At 41.4% G+C, this 20,868-nt stretch overlaps 1 protein-coding gene across 1 annotated transcript in view; it reads right to left on the bottom strand.

The window, feature by feature from the left end:
* Positions 1 to 13,713: 13,713 nt before the first annotated feature.
* The window catches only part of Col14a1 (collagen type XIV alpha 1 chain), a 197,262-nt gene continuing 190,107 nt past the window's right edge, over positions 13,714 to 20,868 (bottom strand). The window contains exons 45-47 of the mRNA XM_028767286.1: positions 18,282 to 18,359; positions 16,165 to 16,320; positions 13,714 to 14,564 (exon numbers count right to left, since the gene is read on the bottom strand). Coding sequence (XP_028623119.1) covers positions 14,485 to 14,564; positions 16,165 to 16,320; positions 18,282 to 18,359 — 314 coding nt within the window. The 3' untranslated portion in view covers positions 13,714 to 14,484. The remainder of the gene's footprint in view (positions 14,565 to 16,164; positions 16,321 to 18,281; positions 18,360 to 20,868) is intronic.

Below are 20,868 nucleotides of genomic sequence, written 5' to 3'. Positions count from 1 at the left end.
CCTCCTGAAGATTCTAGTGCAGGTCATTAGAAACTCCTATAAGAGTCCTTTCAATCCAGGCTGACAGAGGTCTGAGGTGATGTCTTCTCATTGACAACATTGCCTGTTTTATCTTTCATTCATTTAGCAGTTCGTATCCAGGATCATGCTGTGGACCAATTCTGAATTTAGTAATCATTTGTATGATTCTGTAAGAATGTGTAATAATGCTTTTGTTTAGCAGAACTCAGGCAGCTCTTTGCCCTGCCATTACTTTATAAAGTGATAACTGAATTTTTTCCTCAAGTAGATCCCACATTAGAACTAATGGGAAGTCTTTAGGTGAGAAAGCCAAAGGCTTCAGTCATTTTAAACAATTGTTTTTTATAGTTCCACTTATTTATTAATCCTCAATCTGGAGGGTTGACAGTTGTAGGCACAAGAAAAATTCTGCAATAAAAGGCCAGATTTTACAAGTAGATTTAAGTATGTGTTCATTAGCATGAGTTTTACAATCACTGTGTAATTTAGCAAAAGTGTTCCTAGAAGGAAGTAGGAAGAGTTTATCTAACAGAAGTTTCCATGTTAGGGCAGTGGCTTTCTGGCAGCCACAGCAAAAACAAGAGAGTTGAGAGAATGCAATATCCCCAAGATAAACATTATTATCACTCAAGAATATACCGAGCAAAATACCAAATATCATGAATGTTGTTTAAACACCTAACGTCGAAGGGACTTCAGGAGCAGTGCAGGAAATGTGGCACTCCTTACTCAGGTGATCAGCAGTCAGTAGAGCTGATTGTCATCAGTGTTCAGAGTTTTTTGATGTGTTCTCTGTTGAGGGTTTGATGTGAGAAAGGTAAACGGAGAGTTCCCCTCTACTTCTGTAGAATGGGAGTGGTCCAAGGTACCTGGATAGAGCCCTTTTCCTCCAGTGAGCTTTCATGCCAAGTCCTTTTTTACTTTCAGTTGATAAAACCATCTGGTTTTTCTCATCCTTCGAGGGAGACTACCTAATCCTACCTAGTCCTGAGTTTTTAGTTATCATATTAGAAGACCTTTATACTAGAATATTTTCCTTTAATGGAGGTGGGCCATACACTTTTCACTTACTTTTTGGATGCCAAGTCCTTATTTTATATTTTTATGGAATGCCAGGTACTTATTTTTATAAGGAGATAAAGGATAAGGTTCCCATTAGTTCTAATCTAGGTTCTATTTGGGGAAAAAATCAATTATTGTATAAAGTGATGGCTGGACAAAGAGATAAAGGATGTTTTCCAAAGTGGGGCAAATCTTAGGAAAAAGCCAAAGCTTTAATTAATTGTTAATTTATTAAATAGATTTAAATATTTATCCATTAAAATGAGTTCCATGATCATTATTTAATTTGGTTGGAATGTTTCAAGAGAAATTCTCTTCATATCTCTACTGTTAAGGCAGTGGGTATCTAACCAGCGAAGGTTTTACTGTGCAGGTTTCAGTGATGCAGAGGCCATTGAGGGGTGTTGTTTATGGCTTGCCCAGCCTCCCTTACAGAACCTAGCATCACTAGCCCAGCGATGGCTCTACCCACAATGGGCTGAACCCTGCCTGCCTCCATCCCTGAGAAAATGCCTTTCAGCTAGATCTCATGGAGGTGTTTTCAACTGACTCTGATAAGTAACTGTGAAGTTGACACACACAACCAGCCAGTGCTCTATGTAACCTTTCTCTGTCTCTCTGAACTGCACCACATGGTGGCCTACATGAGGCTAGTCCTAAAGTAATGCTGCCATCTTTAAAGGTGATTGGACAGGAGAGATTTTTGTTTGTTGTTGTTGTTGTTTTGTAAGATGTAACAGATGAACTGGCCTTAAAGCAACAGAGCCCTGCAGTACTTTCTGCCCTGCACCACTTCCCTTCCACACTAGAGCTAGGCTCCACGTTCTCCTTGTGCCTTTCACTCTGTGCTGCAGTTGACTGTTGTTTAGCCACTTTCCTCTAAGAAGAGGGGTTAGTTCCACACTGAGGCAGGGGCAAGGCTGAGTGCCAGAAATCTGCCTTAAAACCCCCTTGTGACACAGGTAGTAAGATGAAGGCCTGCAGAGCTTAGGAGACCCAGAGGGATTTGCAGCCGAGCTGGACAGGGTGGAGTCTGCATTGGATAGAACCCTGTTTAAGAAAGTGTCAGTTTTCCAAGACAGACATTAAGGCTTCATGTCAACCTAAGTATGAGTGCCTGCAGAGAGATAGCATTTCTCTACTCTGCCCAAGACATCTGGACAGAGAGGGCCAAGTAGTTTTGCAGCCTCCCTTGCTGCTGTTTGGGGCTTCACCTTGGAAGAATGTGAGTCTCAGATGGGCACCAGTAAAACAGATGGTCAGCTGCAGTCCAGGGCCAGTTTTTACTAGGCTAACGGCCAGCAAGCTTCGGTGGATGTTTTTTGCATGAAGGAAGCATTAATAGGGCCCCTGAAGAGACAAGCATTTGTAACCAGGCCATTTGGATGACAAGGAACTCTTTGATTTCAGACAAACCTGTAGTTCTAGATTTAATTGCTTTTGCTACCTTCAGGCTTCAATTCCAAAGTTAATACCTATTAAACCGTCAGAGACAGTGGCTTTGAGAAGATGGTTGGATGGTGGGGTACACCTGTGCTTCACAGGCCTCTGGAACTGTGCTCCAGCACCTCAGACTGCATTAAATCCATGCAAATGGGGGCTTTGAAATTGTGATGCCATTTGCCTTCTGCAGTCACAGAACTGAAAGGAGTCCAGCTCTTTAGAGAGAATTCAAATCCACATAATCCAAATAAAATATTTGGATAACTTGTTAAAGGAATGTTACCGGTGATTTTTCCCATTAGTGCACTGCTAGCCACATGGGGTAGAGGCAGAGCCAGGAAATCATGCAGAAATGTGAATGCGTGTATTCTTCACAAAGCTGACCTAGAGGTCTAAACTCTGCGAGTGCTGAATAAGCAAGTCCACACGCCAGTCTGTACTATGCTACCTTTGCTCTCAGCCATCCAGGCTACATTTGTGTCCCAACAGTTGGCACCCAGAGCAGTCTGTAAGGTGAGCCTGAGATGCCTCTCTAAGTGAAGCAGCTGCCCCACCCCTGCTATGGAGCCCCACTCCAATGAAGGAAGGCAGGTAAAATAAAATCATAATATGGAAGTTAAACCTAAGTTATACCGTTACTTACTAGTAGTATATACACAGACTTCATGTGAGGTCCCTCAGCTGTTAACACAGTAATCCTACAAAATCTTACACCCCAAAACAATGTATGCATGAGAGACGAAAGGAGTTCTGCTCATTGTGACTGGGCTCAGTGGGGTGCTATTATACCATTTAGCTTAAGTCCAAGTCTTGTTCATGTGTCCCTGGTTATCCTTGGGTCAGTTTCAGTGAAAAGCAGGAAGGCACATGAGGAAGTCTCGATGGGTGAGCTTGTCAAACCACTGCTGCGTTCTATGTACTAGCAGACATGAGCTGGTGTGAGTAAAGTCATGGGCTTGGGAGGTCTTCTCATGGAATGAAAGGAATGGGAGGACTGCATGCTTTAATTTACCCAAAATGAAATGACAAGAGAGCTAAGAGGCATCTGGAATGTCACAAGCAAGGCGTATTACAGTGCAGGAAAACATCTGAGCAAAAGCTTCAAGGAGGACCATTATCTTGGAAAAGAGAATTGGAGTCATACAGGAGTGGCTAGTACAAGCACCCTAAGGCAGGAGCATATCCAGCATCTTTAGAAAACTACATGTAGAACAGAGGTTATAATGGTTAGCCATGGGACAAGTAGTGGCCATAGAGTTGAGATAAGGAGTGTTGTAAAGCCATGTAAGAACTTTAAGGCCTTGAAAGGACAATAGAGGACTTACCTTGGAAAGACTGTAATAACTGAAGGATCAGTAATCTACTAGAGAGAAGCAAGAGCAGAAGCAGAGAAACTAGTCAGCAGTGAAGGGAAGCCATCTTGTGCCAAGGTAGCAGCAGACGTAGGGGGAGAAGAGACTGGGTTGTATGTGCTAGGTTAGACTAGTAAGACTTCCGACAGGTTAGGGAATGGGAAAGATAAGATGACTGTCGCCACATCAATCTACCTTCATCCTCTTAGTAACCAAGGCTACTCCAGATCTCCCTTCCACAGTATACTAGTAAGAGGAAATAAGGAAGAGAAGGAAACAGTTTGATCAGGCCCTATTGACAGGGTCTGGGACAAGGTGTGTCAACAGGATCTCCCCACATATAGCCTTGCACACAGTATGCTGTGCCTGAATTTGAGTGGTGTTGACTCCTAATCATAGAGGCAACTGGGCAGCCAGAGGCCAAAGGTGGCAGCAGCCTCATCCACTTACCCAAAAGTGTCTTGTATCATCAGCTTAGTGTTGGCACCATGTAGAGACGGACTATTCTGTGCAACTCAGTTAGGATGTGTGTGTGTGTGTGTGTGTGTGTGTGTGTGTGTGTGTGTGTGTAGTATCCCAATACAAATCTATCAATGCTGCCCCATCTAACAAAATGAACTCAGCAAAAGTATTGTCTGCACATCTCCCATGTACACATTCTTCTATGAGAGCTACAAAGAACAGAAGGTAAGAAACTTTCTGCCCTCAAAGACAGTCCCCAAAGCACATAGGACTACTGACCTGAAATCGGGCCCAGAAATCCGAAGTTCACAAATATTAACAGCAGTTCTGTGACCCAGATCCACCACTGCTGAAAGTGTATGATGAGTTATCATGAGACCTCTATTGAAAGAATCTATAGTATATTATTTGAATTATTATGAAAGAAAATGGAGGGTGGGAAGCATTGGATGGATCAGAAGCCACGCTGTGGATGTATCTCTGAAGCCCTGCCTGCCTCAGATGTTACAAGATAAAATGATGCGGACTCATTTCATAGCACTTTTTGAAATGCTAGAAAACTAAAACTGTGCCCTTCTGTTTTGAACGTTCGTTCATGACAGGTCAAGCCTAGCTCATAAGCTGTTTTGGAGATTCCCAGTTCCTAATATCACAGTGTGCACAAGTCCATGAGCCAATCTGTTACATAGTAGGTTGAGAACCATTGCTTCTTTTGCTGATGGGGACTTTTTGGTACCCGTCAGAAGCTTCTCTACTCTTCTTGCCCCTTAAATGCTGTGATCCCTCACATTCTGCACTGTTCCTACATGGATTCTTGTTGGTCAGTCACCTGTACATATGTACTATTAGTTACTATTGTATAATGAAGTCTATACCTTCAGATCTGAACAAACCACTCTCCTGAGATACAGTCTTGTTCTCCACAAGACTTTTCTCTCTTTTTTTTAATTGGTTATTTTATTTATTTACATTTCAAATGTTATCTCTCTTACCAGTTTCCCACACACACAAACCCCCTTTCCTCTCCCTACTTCCCCTGCCTCTATGAGGATGCTCCCCCACCCACCCATCCACTCCTGCCTCAGTGTCCTAGCATTCCCCTACCCTGGGGAGCCTCCACAGGACCAAGGGGCTCCCCTCCCATTCTTTTAAAGATTCAGTTTATGTATATAAGTACACTATAGCTGTCTTCAGACACACCAGAAGAGGGCATCACATTCATTATAGATATTTATAAGCCACCATGTGGTTGCTGGGAATTGAACTCAGGACCTCTGGAAGAAGAGTCAGTGCTCTTAACTGCTAAGCCATCTTTCCAGCCTTCCACCAGACTTTTCTAATGGAGATTTCCTAAGCCCTCAAGGAGTAATTCAAGACACTCAACCTTCATCCCCATTTGAGTCTTCTGTTTGTCATTTTCATGTGTCAGAAATTTGGAGGACTCATTAAATTGACCCTGCATCCAGCATCTGCCACATTCAACATTGTAAGTCATCTGCTTCCGATAACAAGTCGCCATGAGCTTAGCATCTTAAAGCAACACATACTTACTATCCATTGTTGTGAGCAGGTATCTGGGCCTTGTTAGCAGGGCCTTTAAGGATCCATGAACAAGTTACTCTTTGGTGTGGAGTATTAGCTGTGTTTGGACCCACTTGAAGTCACTCTGGTTGATAGTTAAAATCATTCAGGAGTACCAACATTGTATCCTGTGATTCTACCCTTCTGTGTACTCTTGCTGTTCTCTGTATGCACTGCAAATGGGGAAGTGATAGGTGGCAACCATGTGGCACTTTTTAACTTTCTTCATTTAGAGACCACTTTATTAGTAATATCGTGTCTTGTAGCCATACAGAAGCAGTCTGGAAAGCAACGACCTAATTTGTATCTTAAAACCAGAGAAAATAAATGTAGCTGGGTCCAGCCAGTCTCAGACCTGGAGCCAAAAGACAGTGTTTACTACCTAGACATGGGGATATTTTACGTAGCATGTGCTAAGTTAGGGTGATGGGAACTCCAGATATAATTAGTTGAGGAAAGAATGCAAGCCCAGCAGCTGTGAAGCTGGAATGTTTCAAGGAGAAGAGAAGAGGTGATGCTTTCCAAGCTCGTCTGCTCTAGCTGCAGTCAGTGCCTGTCTGGGTAGCACAAGTGTAAATACGGAGCTGGAAGTGGAGCTCCAGGATGCTAGGCCTCATTGATCTGGAGTATGTGAGGCCCCGGGTTCAATCATAAATGTACAAACTGCAGCCTTTCTACCAGCAATACCCTTTTTCAGTTGTCTGGAAAGATGACAGCCAAAGGCCCCGCCCAGCCTGTTTCCACACGGCCAGCATGTTAGGGGAATGGGTGACCCAGTGAATCATCAACTGTTCTCCCTCTCCAGCCTTGAAAACTGTCATTAGCAGGTATACATGGAGTTCCCTCTGAAACCACCCCCAGATGTGAATGGCAGCTGTTTCAGAAGAGCAAACTTGCCCAAAGCTGGAGAGTAGCATTGTACTTCATGCTGAGCAACTGAACTGCACCCAGCTTTTGAGCTTTACTGTGGTGCCTAGTCTCCAAAGTTGAGGCTGTCTGCTTTAGAGACAACATAGCCTTGAGTGGACCAGACATAGACCCTAGGGTGACCTTCCAGGTATACCATAGGCACACAGTGATGGGGTGGGTGACCCTCCAGGTATACCATAGGCACACAGTGATGGAGAGGTTTCGTAGTGGGGCTTTTGCTTGTCCTTCCCAAGTCTGGTAAGTGGAGTGTTTGTAAAAGAAACTTTATGTGTGAAGTTCAATGTTGTCTGCCTCCAAATGTCCCAGTTCTTAGCCAGGATAGAAAAGTATGTATGAGAAAAAGAAGAAGAAGGAAAAGTATGAACGTTTGAAAACCCAATTTTCTTGACTACATACATTCAAATACCAGCCATTTTTTTAAATAGTGAAAGCCATGTTGGTTGATGATGCTTAGGATATTGATTTTAAGATAAAATCTTATTAAGATCCACTGAATTGGGGCCAGTTGACTGCTAAAAACTGAAGACAAATATGTTTATTATTTATACTTCTGGTTTTGCCTTACTTGTTATTCATGTTTTTTTAAAAAAAAAATTCAGTGCTCATTATTAACCTGAAAATATTTTTATTGGGTGTATTTCATTATAAAACTTCTTTTTCATTAGGTGAATAACATGCACTTTTACTATATTGGTCATGAATATTTTTTAATCAACAAGAAAGAAGAAATTAATAAGAACAGAAAAACACAGTGATTCGTACTACCATATGCTTTTTGCTACACAATAAAATACAAAGAAAATCAAGCCATCAGTATATTCACAAGCATTACCAATCCTGGGAGAGTACTGAGCCTGCTGCCACTTTCTGTGTTTAAAGATATTGCTTTCCAACATCTTTCTAAGTATCAGTGGGTCATCTTTTTTTTCTCCCCCCAGTTCCTATTATAACAAGAATATTAAAAGAATACATTATTTTGTGAAGTTGAGTTGTATTATGAAATCTTTCGTGATCTTTTTTCTAATAATGCCTTAAGGTTCTGAGAGCACAAACCTGTTACAAAATATTTTTCAAACAATACAGAACTAACTAAATGTAACACATAAAGCATTTTTAAAAAGAAGCATTTCCCTCATGGTCCCAAACTCACAAAAATCATAGCCACTCAGGCAGTAAGCAAGCTGAACACTTGGCAGTTTTTAAAATCTCAGTTTTTCAATATGGGTGGGCAAGAAGAATACGAAATTAATATATCTCTAACTAATAATTAGATAATGAAAATCACTATATTTGTGTACTTATTGTTTGCTCAGGATGTCCTAAAAGGATAGCAATTCTCTAAACTGAGTTAAGCTCTTCCTTCCCATATTGTTCCCAGTATTACACCAATCAACAGCCATGAATCAGCAAATATGAATCAACAGCTATGCTTTCTGAAATCAAATATTTTGGTTGTACCTTGGAAACCTCTACTCTTCATTTGAATGTCACTTCTTGGTGAGGACGGGCCCAAGAGATTCAACCCGGACTGTCTGTGAGAGCCTATTGAATCATCCCAGCCAGCCATCCCCTCTCACCCTCTAATAATCAAGTGTCTCCTCTGCAAAGATCAAGAACCTCAGGGATAACATTGTGTTTAAACAGGTTCCTCTCCTTCCTCACATTTCTGTCTCTTTCTGAAATTGGCATTCACCCAAATTCTCCATCTTGGAATCCTGAAGCCATGTTTGCCTTCTGAGTATCTCTACTACATATCCCATCAGGCATCACATTCTACCCATAATCCTTTTTAGACTGTCCACAGAACAGCCATTTCCTCTTATGGTCCCAACACTGCACTGCTGGTGGTGTAAACTTTCTTATTACTGAAACATAGTAGGAGGCAGCATAGTCTAGAGAGGGAAGGGCTCATAATCTATAGAAATAAATTAGTCAAAATTAAAAATCCCTGCTTTGCCCCTTCTTGTTTCTGTGCATATTCAAATGTGTGCCTTGCTTTCTGTAGTCTAACACTTTTTACAATGGGAATGCTTACTTTGACATATGGAAATCACCCTTCAGCTATGTCCCCAGAATCTAAGCTCACAAGGGAGTTCCTCACTGAATGTTCCTCCTCACCTATACAACCCTCAAACTGCTGCAAAGTAATAACTCCAGTCAGACAGTTTACTCCTTGGTTTAAAACTATTCACTGACACAATTTGTGTTGCCCCTAGGTAACATGAGCATTTTAGCATAATCTGGTTCAATTTCTCTTATTCACTAGCACGCCACATGACTGAGTGCACGGCAGATGTTAGTTAAAATTTGATGACTGGAATTTACATGCATGATGAGATAAACACATGCACACACATGGATAAACTTAAGATTTGAATATTTCCCTCACATCCTGAAATGTCTAATAAACTTAAATTTGCAAGCTGTGATACAAGCTGATCTTTCTTATTTATTGTCATGTATATTTTCTGCCTCATGTCTAAAGAAAAAAATTTCCGGCTTTAAGTCTAGGGTGGGATCTTAATGAATGTAATCCCAGAATGAGATGTTTCTGGGAAATAGCCCACAAATATTTATGGAGCCATTTTCAGCTGACAAACGGTCTGAGATATGATAAAGATTGTATACTGTATGAGATAAGATATTAAGAGTGCTCAAGAAATGGGAATCTGTTGCAGTGAGCACCAAGGGAAGGCTCAGAGAACATCATATGAGAAAGCGACCCTTAGGCAGAGGTAAGGCTTCCCAATCAAATGCGTATTATGTCAAAGATATAGAATAAAGAGAGAACATGAATGATTGGCTTTGTAATTTCATTTATAGACTGTGGCTGTAATTACAAAATCTTAGGTTGAAAAGTACATTTGAATATAATTCTTAAGCAAATATGAATAAATGATGATTTGTGTCAACAAAAAAGAAAATAAGAAGTTCCCGAAGTGGTCACGTGCATTTTTTTTTACCTCATCACACAGCTTTCAGTCCAAGTGCTGATAAATCTTACATATTTCCCTCTGGTATTGATTTGTGTCCTAAGGTTCAATTTGCCTACTTAACTTCTGACAAGTCAAATGTATCTCCTAAAATGAACTATCCAATCTCTCTGCTTCAGATCTTTAATCCTCGGGTGCATGAAGTTATCTCATTCACTCTGTCCTTTACACCAGTACTGGGCTGTCCTAGAATGGCTTTCTCCATCTTTACACATGTTGATTAGTGAGCCACTGATTCCAACAGCTTGGATGGTCTTCTGTCTGTCAGTAGCCACTACAATGTTTTAAGTACTATTTTCTTGTTTGCTCTGATCCCCTCCAATTCATTCTTCCCCATGGAATGATTTCAAACTGGTAAGTCTCAACTGGCTGTCTACTTGTCTTCCTTAACTATATGTGATGTTCTCTCTCTCTCTCTCTCTCTCTCTCTCTCTCTCTCTCTCTCTCTCTGTGTGTGTGTGTGTGTGTGTGTGTGTGTGTGTGTGTGTGTGTGTGTTCGCGTGTGTGCTTAAGGTAGTAGGGGGCACACATCATTCTCAACTCAAGACAGCTGAAAGCGAATTCTTGGCAACTCACCAGTATCTTGGAATCTTCATATGACTGAGTTCCATTTCCGATTTTTTTTTGTTTTGCCATTTTAAGAATTACCAACCCACAAATCCACAAGCAGTGTCTACAAGTTAGAAGGGCAATATATCTTCTCCCAGAATACTTGAACTTAAATTCTACCTGTAGGTCTGGGGTGAGTAAATTAGTTTTTCTGTGTTTCTACATCTTCATTGGGAAAATCAAGATGCTTGTGAACTAGCCTTTGTGTTTCCATGAGGTTGAAATAAGTTACAGTTGGAGTGGCAGCTTTCAGCGCACTTTGTCAACCATCCTGGGTCTCTTGTGCTTTGTTGGCAAATAGTTGTACTTCTCCCCATCACTGAAACAAAAAAGATCACCCTATTGTCTTAAACCCATAGGCACATCAATAGAAACAATGTGTGTTGCTTCTGACAGAAGCTCAGAGAGGAGTCTAAATGCCATTTTTCTACTGCCATGACAATTGCACATGTGCATGTCAAAACTAGAAATGTCTAATAGTGAAGCAGAGAAGAACCCTAGATCCAGGTATACCAGGCAGCTCCCCTGCATGAATGAGGAAGAAACCGTTCATCGGTCTAAATTCCCACTAGGCTCTTCTTTGCCATTAAAATTTATCACCACACAAAACATGTTAGAACATATATCTCTCATTCTGTGTGTTCAGTTACTAATTTCTTTGTGCCTAGCCCAACTTCACAATGCATACAACTTTCTTAAGGTAGGCCTTTATTTGCCCTATATTAACTTAAAATACACCTAGACTATGTAGTTTCCTCTTTTGACAATGTCTTCATTGACTCTAGTGAAGTTAGATTTAAAATCTAAGTCATTAAGTGCGTGCTCTGGTCTCCAGGCTTATCTTGTTCCCTCTTCCATTCACTCTCTTATCAAGGAGACGCCTCTCACATGACAAATAGCTTCCTGAGAGAGGGCACTGAACTCAGGGCTTCCACTCTCCTCCAGCCATCTGCTTATCTCCATCTCTCCACTGATTTGTACGAGGCACTCTATGTGCACCCAATTAGATGCCTTTGCTCCTCCCCCTCCCTTCCTCACTCCTGTCCCAGCACTTTTTCTGTCTCCACAGCACTTAACTATAAGTTTGAATTCATTTCCTGCTCTCCTCATGCATTCTGGGTCTTTCTCCATAGGGAAGGAAAGGAAGCGCCAGGGTGGCATAGTTCACATCTCTCTTGTTCTTGTTTTCATTCTCAGACCTAAAACAGCAATGTTTAGAGGCATGGACAGATGAAGCCAGAAAGAAAAAGGCCAAGAAGAATGAGGGAACAATATCATCCTGGAGTTCTCGAAAGAAACAGAGTTTCTAACAAATGTGATGAGAAGTCTGAGAAGGAAAGGTTTTCCTCATGATAGGATGGCCTGTTACTTTCAGAAAATGGTGTACATCTCTAAAGAAAGAAGTACATTCCTGCCAAGATAAACAAGTCAGTAAAAATGCTCCTGAGAGTCTGCTTGTATTACAGGCAGTGTATTATAAACACACACATTCAGAATCTGAGTTACACCTTTTATTTTGAACATTTCACTCAATAAAAAGCTGATATGCAGGGTCCAAGTGATGACACAGGCTAAGCAAATGAGACTTTGTTGTAGTTTAAGTAAACATATTTAAGTCACCAAAATCAAAGCCAGGTTGATTTATCTGTGTGTGTTCGTGTGCAGGCCAAGACTGCTGTGAATAATCAGAGTCTCTAATGGCTTCATCTTTTGTAAAAACTGAAAGTCTTTAAAGTAACACAGTATTAGACCATTTGTTCTTACCTAACTCATACATCTTGCTAGTCATCATTATATGTCCCAGACAAAGGAACCTGACAGAGGACTGTTATAGGGCAATGTATCACCTTCCCAGTTGCTTAATTAAGTTGAAGCAGTTCTCAAAGGGGATCCTAGGTCTAACTATGTGGATTTTCCTCACACTATTGAGCAATTCCTATTCCTTGCTGATCCTGTTTTTCTATGGTAAAATTCAGCTGGGACTTAAAGGATTACAGGCTACATGCTCACTAGCCTATTTTATTATACCAGAAAGATATTTGCCTGGGTTGTCCAAGGCACCCACATATACAATGCTGGTTGAACCATTTGTTAGCAAGATTTCTTCTCTCTAGTAAGAGAAACCAAAGGCAGTAATGAGATCTGCAAGATGGATGGAGGGGAAAAAAATATTTGTGACTCAACAGACACGCTGCTTCTTCTGAGCCTTCTCCTGACCCAGACAGAACCTAAGTTAGGTTGTAAATGAAGCCTCCCAACTTTCTTAGAATGGTTGTTGGCATGGACAGGCAACTGAGGAGTGAGGGCTCACAGAAAGATATGGCTTTCATTCTTTCTTAGTTCCAACCAGCAAATAGAACAGAACAGGGAATCCTAGTTGGGCCAGGGTTCCCTAGGAGATCTTTTCTAACGTAAGTAACTGGGAAGATTATACAGTGCTCCCTCCATAATGGTCCTCTTTCGGGTTTCTCAGTTTGGACATGTAACGGTGACTATTGAGATGGAGAGCCTGTATGCCTTAGATGAGTTAGGTAAGAACAAATGGTCTAATAGATAACAAAATAATAGAACTCAACTTTTTTTAAAAATACTTAAGAGGTTTCCTTTGGATTAAAAACAAAAGTTCTAGTTTAAGGTCTAGAGTCTATGGGATTCAACTTAATTTCCTCTTTACTATCGAGAGCAGAAGTTCTCAACCTGTGAGCCGTGACCCTTTTGGGGGTCCAATGGCCCTCTCATAGGAATCACCTAAGACCATCTGCAAACACAGGTATTTACATTATGATTCATAAAAGTAGCAATATTGCAGTTATAAAGTAGCAAAGAAAATAATAATATGGCTGACGGTCCCCACAACATGAGCAGCTGTATTAAAGAGTTGCAGAATTGGAAAAGTGAGAACCATTGCTCTAGAGGTTTTCAGGAATGTCTAAGTAGAGACAGGAATCTCTCCTACACAGAGGTGTCCCGTGGCTAACCATTGTCTTATTGAGCCAACTTGGTACATTTGTCTTGCTTTTGCTGCCTGGTAAATGATATCAAATATTATAGACAATATCAAAATGATGCCAGGCTCTGCGTGTGATATCTGTCCATTAGTTCTGGTCAGGTCTCAACCACACAGAGGATAAAGGGATGAAGGAGTGAGAGGTGGAATACTTAGCTACAGGACCACAGCTGTTCCTTATGAGGTCGACAGTCAACTAAGACCACAAAGGCTGAAGGTGACGTTCAGGAGTTCAGTTAAAAGAATCCACACATAGTGTTTTAAGTTTTTATTTGCTTATAAAAAAAAGAATAAAAACAAGTCTTTAAAAACATATCTGCATTTACAATGTAGTCAAGGAGAGGCAAGCCCTGAAACTCACTCCTGGACAAATGATTTGTCAAAAAAATGGGTCTCTTCTGCATCGGAACTGGGAGAATGTCATTATTTTATATGAATCAAAACTACCGGAAGACAGATTCTGGTTTTGTTTTAATTACTGAATCCAGAAAGGCTATATTCTAGGTCTGAGTACCCGTGAAACCAGTTACTGAGTAATCTATGAACTGGACAGATCAGGTTAAACAAAAAGGAGGTAGTTTCCTCAGTGATGGTGTTATTCAGTTACCAGCAAGGGCACTGCCATGGTTAAGGGGTCAGTGGTATAAACTGGGAATCTCTAAATTAGCTCTTCTGCTGCTAGGGCCCCAAATTCCCTCTGATATAACCACACTTCTTTTACTTATTTTACAATTTGAAATAATGTAACAGAGCAGACACTCAAGGGTTTATCCTTCTCAGCACTCTTCTTTGGAAGAAGACCAAATTATCTGGTATGCAGTTAAAACAGTGTCACAGAAAGGGGTGGTTTAAAAACACAATTTTTTGAAACAGTAATATTAATGTTACCCACAGAGGAAATATACCCCCATAACATCAGCCCTGCCTCCCTCTGCAAAGTGGAGTACAAACCACGTGACAACATTTGATAAGTGAAGCTCCAGAAGAGGGCCTGTCCTTGCTCTTCAAATGTCTCCTGAGGTCATCAGATGTCCGTGCTCCACAGATCCATGGCCTCCTGCTCATCTTGGACTGGTGTGAATTCAGGTTGATCTGGATGGGACACTGAAGAGGAAAAGTGGGGGTGGGGGCCTGATGGGACCCAGGAACCATAAATGGATAATCTCCCCTATCTGGATCCTTAGGGACACAGATTTGGTCAATAAACTATAGAGGTACAATATGTGAGGAGAAAGCATTCACTGTCCAGCCCGCCATGCCACTTCCCCATGAGGCTTTCTAGTTAGTAAAAGTAGGAAGAGAAAGACAAACTAGTCAATGAAGTTAGAAAACTGGAACCATGGCCAATTGCTTAAATACCGGATGTTTTTATTTACAAAAGAAACCCTGAAATGCAGTAGAATTGTAGAAAAAAATTAAAATTAAAAACCTAATCTCTTGTTACAAGTCCATCACCAGGGGAGAGTGGAAAAGGGGGGTGGTCAAGAGAGGGAAGGGGAGCAAAAGAGCCAGAAGGAAGGTATCCATCATATTATGTGGAATAAGAAAGAGACACATACAGTTCATTAACTATTACAGAGCCTCTGTCCGGATGCGTTTGGGATAAAGTCTGGGCAGATAGTCACAGACGTCCATTCAGACTAACCAGGAAGTTAGGTTCTACTACACTTGACTTATGTTACTCTGTTATGCTGTGATGTTATCACTCCAGCATGTCTGGAGTGGGGTAGGCAGGGGACTTGAAAGTCTGAGATGGGGAAGCAGGTGAGGGAGGATAGAGGTGACCATGGTCAGGGACAAGATCTTAGTGGTGGTGGTGAACCAGTTCTGTAGGCCAGTGTAACCAAAGGCAGGATTAGCACTTCAGTGTTGGTAGTCATTATACGGGATGAGATCTTAAGGGACAGGGGACAGATTTGAGAGGACAGGGAGGAAAAAGATGAACAGAAAAAATATATATCAACAAAACTTTGACCAATTTATATATCAACAAATTTGACCAATTAGTCTCTGGCAACCAAGGTTAAAATTCTCTTAAAAAGGAAAGATGACTAATTTGCTGACTAATCTCCTCACAGACCTATAACGGTCTCTGGACCTCTCTCTCTCAATGATTCAGAAAGGCCCCAGACCTCCACCATGTGTGGGATGCTTCATCTCTCAAAATCTCAGCCTATCACTTAGTGATGAAGCAAAAACAGCTCGGCAACTTTTATCTTGAGACCTTTCTTGTCACATGGTGAGCAGATGTCATCTAGAAGAATTTGCGGGGCCTCACTTATTATGAGGGAGATCTAAAACTGAGAGTGAAATTTCACAGGATGTAATAGCCACACCATAACAAGAACAGCACGGAAGATATTTAAACGTTCAACTATATGTGACAAGTGACCCACTAGGAGGCCAAGTCTCTGTGGGTCACCATTTGGCAAATGTTCTACCACTATGCTATATCCCTAGCCCAGGAATCATTTGGAAGCAAAGAAAACATGGCTGCAGTGCTTTTTAAGTTTTTCCTAAGGGACGTGAGTAGACAGTGCAATAATTTGCACTCTACAGAAGATGATGTAAGGGAGTGTGGAGTCCAGGCTCTGCTGCCCTCCCTAACTGTTTAATTTCCAACATCCCCCTGCCCCTGTCACATACACAGGTTAGTAGTAACCATTGTATAACTGGGCAAAGCCCTCAAGAGACTGGTACTTACCTCCAACACCATAAGCAGAACACGAGGAGGGGTCACAATACCCAGGCTGGCCAGAAGGACCCTGGGGTCCAGGGACTCCCAGGTGGCCTGGGGGACCTCTTGGTCCAGGAGAGCCAGGTGGTCCAGGACTGCCAGGACGACTTTCCCCTGAAGGTCCTGTGAAGTAACCAAAGGCGAAGAGTTTGTCATTCACAACAATATAGTGAGTTTTGAGACCACCGTGAAGTAAATTAACTTTAAAAGAAGCAATCTCCTATGTCTCAACAATTAGGGGATTCAGCTGCTCTATTTTCTGTGTTCTTTTCCCTAGAGTCCCTGGGCAAAAGATCGGACCAGAATCATATGTTCTCCTCAAAGACAATGCTTGTAATCAGCTCCAGAGTTAGGAGCAAAATGTATTCTTCTCTATGTCCTCTTGAGCATTAAGGGAGAAGGAGGAAGGCCATTCTCAAAACTCTCATTTTCTCAATGAGGCTCTTGTTTTCCAACACGGCTCCTCATGAACCCAATACGAGGGCCAGCACACATGTGCACACCCATGAATACATTCAAATCACAGCCTCATAAAGCTAAAATTGTTGTGTAAATTAGTACCGGCTTATGATTTCAGCTAATTAAATTAGTCAAGGTCTAAAAACATTATCCAGGAAGAGACAAATGGGATGTAGTTTAAAATTGGACCCAGCACATTAGCCTAAATTTCCCTAGGCCATCTTACAACAATTAAGAACTGTGAATGGAAATAGGGGGTGATTAAAATGTTTTTGAATTCAGGAAATTTGTTGGGGTAGTGATTTTGTTTTGCCGGCATTTTGAATTTTAGGCCTGGCTTTCCTTAGATTAAAAGGCATTCTTCAACTAGAAATAAAGTCACTCAAGTGCGTAGAGTGAACAAGGGTCTCCTGAAGCCCCACCCCTCAGTGAGGACAGTGAGGAGCAATTGGCAACTGACAGCTGTGTTGGGAGAAGACATCAGTTTTTGTTTGTTCAGGAAAGTGGCCCTTGAAAGGCAACTGCATTTGAGCACATACAGGAAGCACTACCGGACTTGGCAGCTTTTTTTTTTTTTTTAGTGAGCACATGAATTTAGAAGGGAAAAGTGATTTTTAGGGGGAGCAGATAAGCAGAAACCCAAAAGGGAAGGGAGATGAATTTAATCAAAACAAATTATGTGTGTATATGAAATATTCCAACCATAAAAAATTAAATCTCACTCAACTAGCATTGAAATGAGGTATAGATACAAGTAGCACTTGCTGTTTGAGTGATGTGAAGTCTACAGCTACATTCTGTTTCAGTTGGGCAGTTCTTACCCATGACATCAATGCCTCACACAACTGCTAGGGGAAGGATTTGCAATCAAGATGGACCTATTGCTTTAGGGCTATGGCTTAGAGATGTCTTCAAAAACCACTGTCTTGTTGGAACGAAAAGTCTATAAGCATTTGACTCAATAAGCAGAGGATTGTAAATACAATAGGACACAAGCTCATGTTTCCAGTGACAACTCATCCAGAGATAATTTGAAAAACATGATATTGTGCTCAAGACTCCAAACTTCCACAAAGCTCATTTGGCAAGACAACCACAGCAGGAACTACCAATGTTCTTCAAATTCCCTTGTGTTTCTCTCGATTTCATGCCTCCCTTCCAGTTCAGCTGAGGCTGTGTGACTAGTTCCAGCCAGAGGAGTATGACTGGATATAAGACATCACCGTATTTAGGAAGTTGAGATTGATGGGCCTTCCACATCTTCTTCTTGGAGGATCCAGAACTCATGATCGAAATCATGTGGTTAAATATGGGAGAGTGTTCATCTCAGACATATGCATACATGCAAATGTGAAGTGACACTTCCTTGTGCCACCAAACACTTGGGATTTATCTATTACTATAACCTTGTTTAACTCATTCAAGCAAAATGAACCCAAATGTATTGCAACCTTCAAGGCTGACATAATGGGTGGACTGTCACCAGTGCACTGGGCTTGCAATAAAGCACGTGAGAAATGTAACTATTCCAGCTGACATACGGATGGGATATGATGATTCCCTGGACCTATGAAGTGATCATAAAGATTTATGTCTTATAATTTCTGTTAGGTAGAAAGATTTACCTGCTGGCCCAGGGGGACCTCTTGGGCCTTGAGTTCCAATGCCTGGATTTCCTTTCTCTCCTTTGACACCAGCTAGACCTGTTTCCAAAAAGGGGGGGGGGGAGTGAACAAAAGATCTCTTCAGAATTAAATCTTAGAATTCCCATTTTTATATGTTACAAAGGTACTTTTCTGGGGAGGGCAATGGAGACAGTTTAAGGTGACAGGTATCATAGGATTTCAAGCTAAACTCTGACATGATGAGCTTATATGAAATCACATTACAGGGGATCGACATAGTAGCCATATTTTTCCCTCCTTCCTACTGAATTGCTTCAGCTTGCCAGGAATAGGCCTGCCGTTGCACTCAGCAGACCACTCAGTGTATGCAGTTGGCAATCCCAAAGTAGCACAATAAGAATCACAAGTGGACGTCGTGTCTAACATTTTCCTTTGGGTCCACCCCATAATACATCTGCAAGAGGCATGAATTATAATTAAACAACAAAGTTCTGAAGTGCATGACTTTCCATTAAGAACTTGGAAGCTTCAGGAAAGCCTGTGTTTGATTTGGCTGATTCAGTCCCATAAAAGTCGAAACCTATTTGAGTTTCTTTTCCACTGAGCAGACCTCTTATTCCAAATAATTTACAGTATTTTTTTTTGAGACAGGTTCTCAGTATGTACCCCTGACTGGCCTGGAAATCACTCTGTAGATAAGGCTGGCCATGAACTCACAGAGATCTGCTTGCTTCTGCCTCCTGAGTGCTGGGGTTAAAGGTGTACACTACCATGCCTGTCTCGATTTTCAGTATCCTTAATAAACCATACAGTTCTACAGGTTAAAAAAAAATCAACACAGTCAATACACTCTGACACATCCTTATCCAATCATATTCTACAGCAAGACCGCTGGATGGCTGATAGCACCTTTAGACGTACTGGCCTCAATCCAAGACAGGTTAGAATTATATTAGAAGCAGGTTCCACAGCTCCCATATAGTGTCTCTGCTACACAGTGTTCAGGTACAACAAGGCTTGGAAAGATGGAGTACAAAGCAGCATCTCTCTTTAACACTTACTGAGAGGTAACATCTAATGGCCTGAGACTGGAGGGAAATGTCAGTCAATTAGAATAGCAAATGTGACAGGTAGTGGTATCATGAAGGATTTACAAGTTCAAATTACAATAGCTTTTCCTTAGCATAAATGTAATACATATTCACTATAGAAAACTTTGAAGTCGTCATCAAGAATTCCGACAACTGGAAATAGTGTTTTAACATCTTAGCTTCTAAGTTTTAAAAAAGAAAAGTGTTGGTACAGTATTTGTTCTGGAAATAATGACTAAGGAGGAAAGCAGGTAGTGGTGAACAGTTTTTAAATAATGCATTACAATGCATGGCTATGCAATTTGGCTATATTCTGCAATCCTACTAATTATCTCCTGGAGTCCAAATACCATGGTATCTCTAACATAAAAATCTCTCCTTTATGGGTAGAAATCATCTAATGAGGCAACTACTGTAGCACTGCACAGCACCCATTCCTACTGCACCTTGGTGATTAATGCTAAGTGACCCCAATAAAGGACAGTGCTCTGGACACCAACCACAGTCCAACCCATACACAATATGCACACATCCAGTTTCGATCTGACTCATGGTGGTAGCAACATGTGGCAGACTCTGCTTACACTGTGGTGAACCATGAAGCAAAGTGATCTGGCTGGAACCAGGGGTAGATATAAACTCTAAAGCCCTAGCCACCACCTAAAGTCTACTTTAAAAATAACAAGTGGCAGGCAAACACTGAAACCATGGGCCTTTGGAGACACTGCAGATCCAAACACCTGTAGACAGTCTACTGCATATTCGTTTAAAAGCTTTCTGGAGTTAGTTCCTCTTAGGTAGTAAAGGTCCCCCATTTGTCAATGCTTGGTACCTAAAATGAATCTCCATATTTAGAGACAGTCCCTTTTCCTCTGTCAGAGTCCCATAGCTACCCCTCTGGGGAGCCTCTGATTGCGAAGGAATTAAACAGAAGAAACCATGGATGACTAACAGTAAGCTGCTCTTCATTAGCATCTACCCAGTGACTCAGACCCCTTATGACCTTACGCGGCAGGAGCATCTTGACTTGCTCTCAGCTGGAAGGGACCTCCAGGAAAGTCCCTACGCAGCAGCAACTCAGTTTCCTGACTTATTCATCAGAAAGAAAAAGGCAAAGGGGGTACAAAGTAACAAATCTGGCTGGTTTGATTTAGGAAAATCTATAGAGAAACATAAGTATCATTTGGTGCTAATGCAAGTGAGAGCAACCAATAGAGAACCTCAGGAAAATATCCAGCCCATTGAAATGGCTCAGAGAAACAAAAATTGTAAAGATACAAAGCTTTATTGGTAGGGAAATTTGGGTTTTGTTGTCCTTGAAGTTAGTGTGGATTCCATACTCCTCTTAAGTATAGGCTAATGTGTTAATATTTGTCTGTGTACACATATGATTCCTATAATGGAGATTATTCAAGCCCATCAAACCTGAGCTAGACTCTCTCTCTCTCCCTCTCTCTCTCTCTCTCTCTCTCTCTCTCTCTCTCTCTCTCTCTCTC

Source organism: Grammomys surdaster, unplaced genomic scaffold (genome assembly GCF_004785775.1).
Source record: "Grammomys surdaster isolate TR1022 unplaced genomic scaffold, NIH_TR_1.0 63, whole genome shotgun sequence".
NCBI classification, from domain to species: Eukaryota; Metazoa; Chordata; class Mammalia; order Rodentia; family Muridae; genus Grammomys; species Grammomys surdaster.
This window is presented reverse-complemented; position numbering and strand designations above follow the sequence as displayed.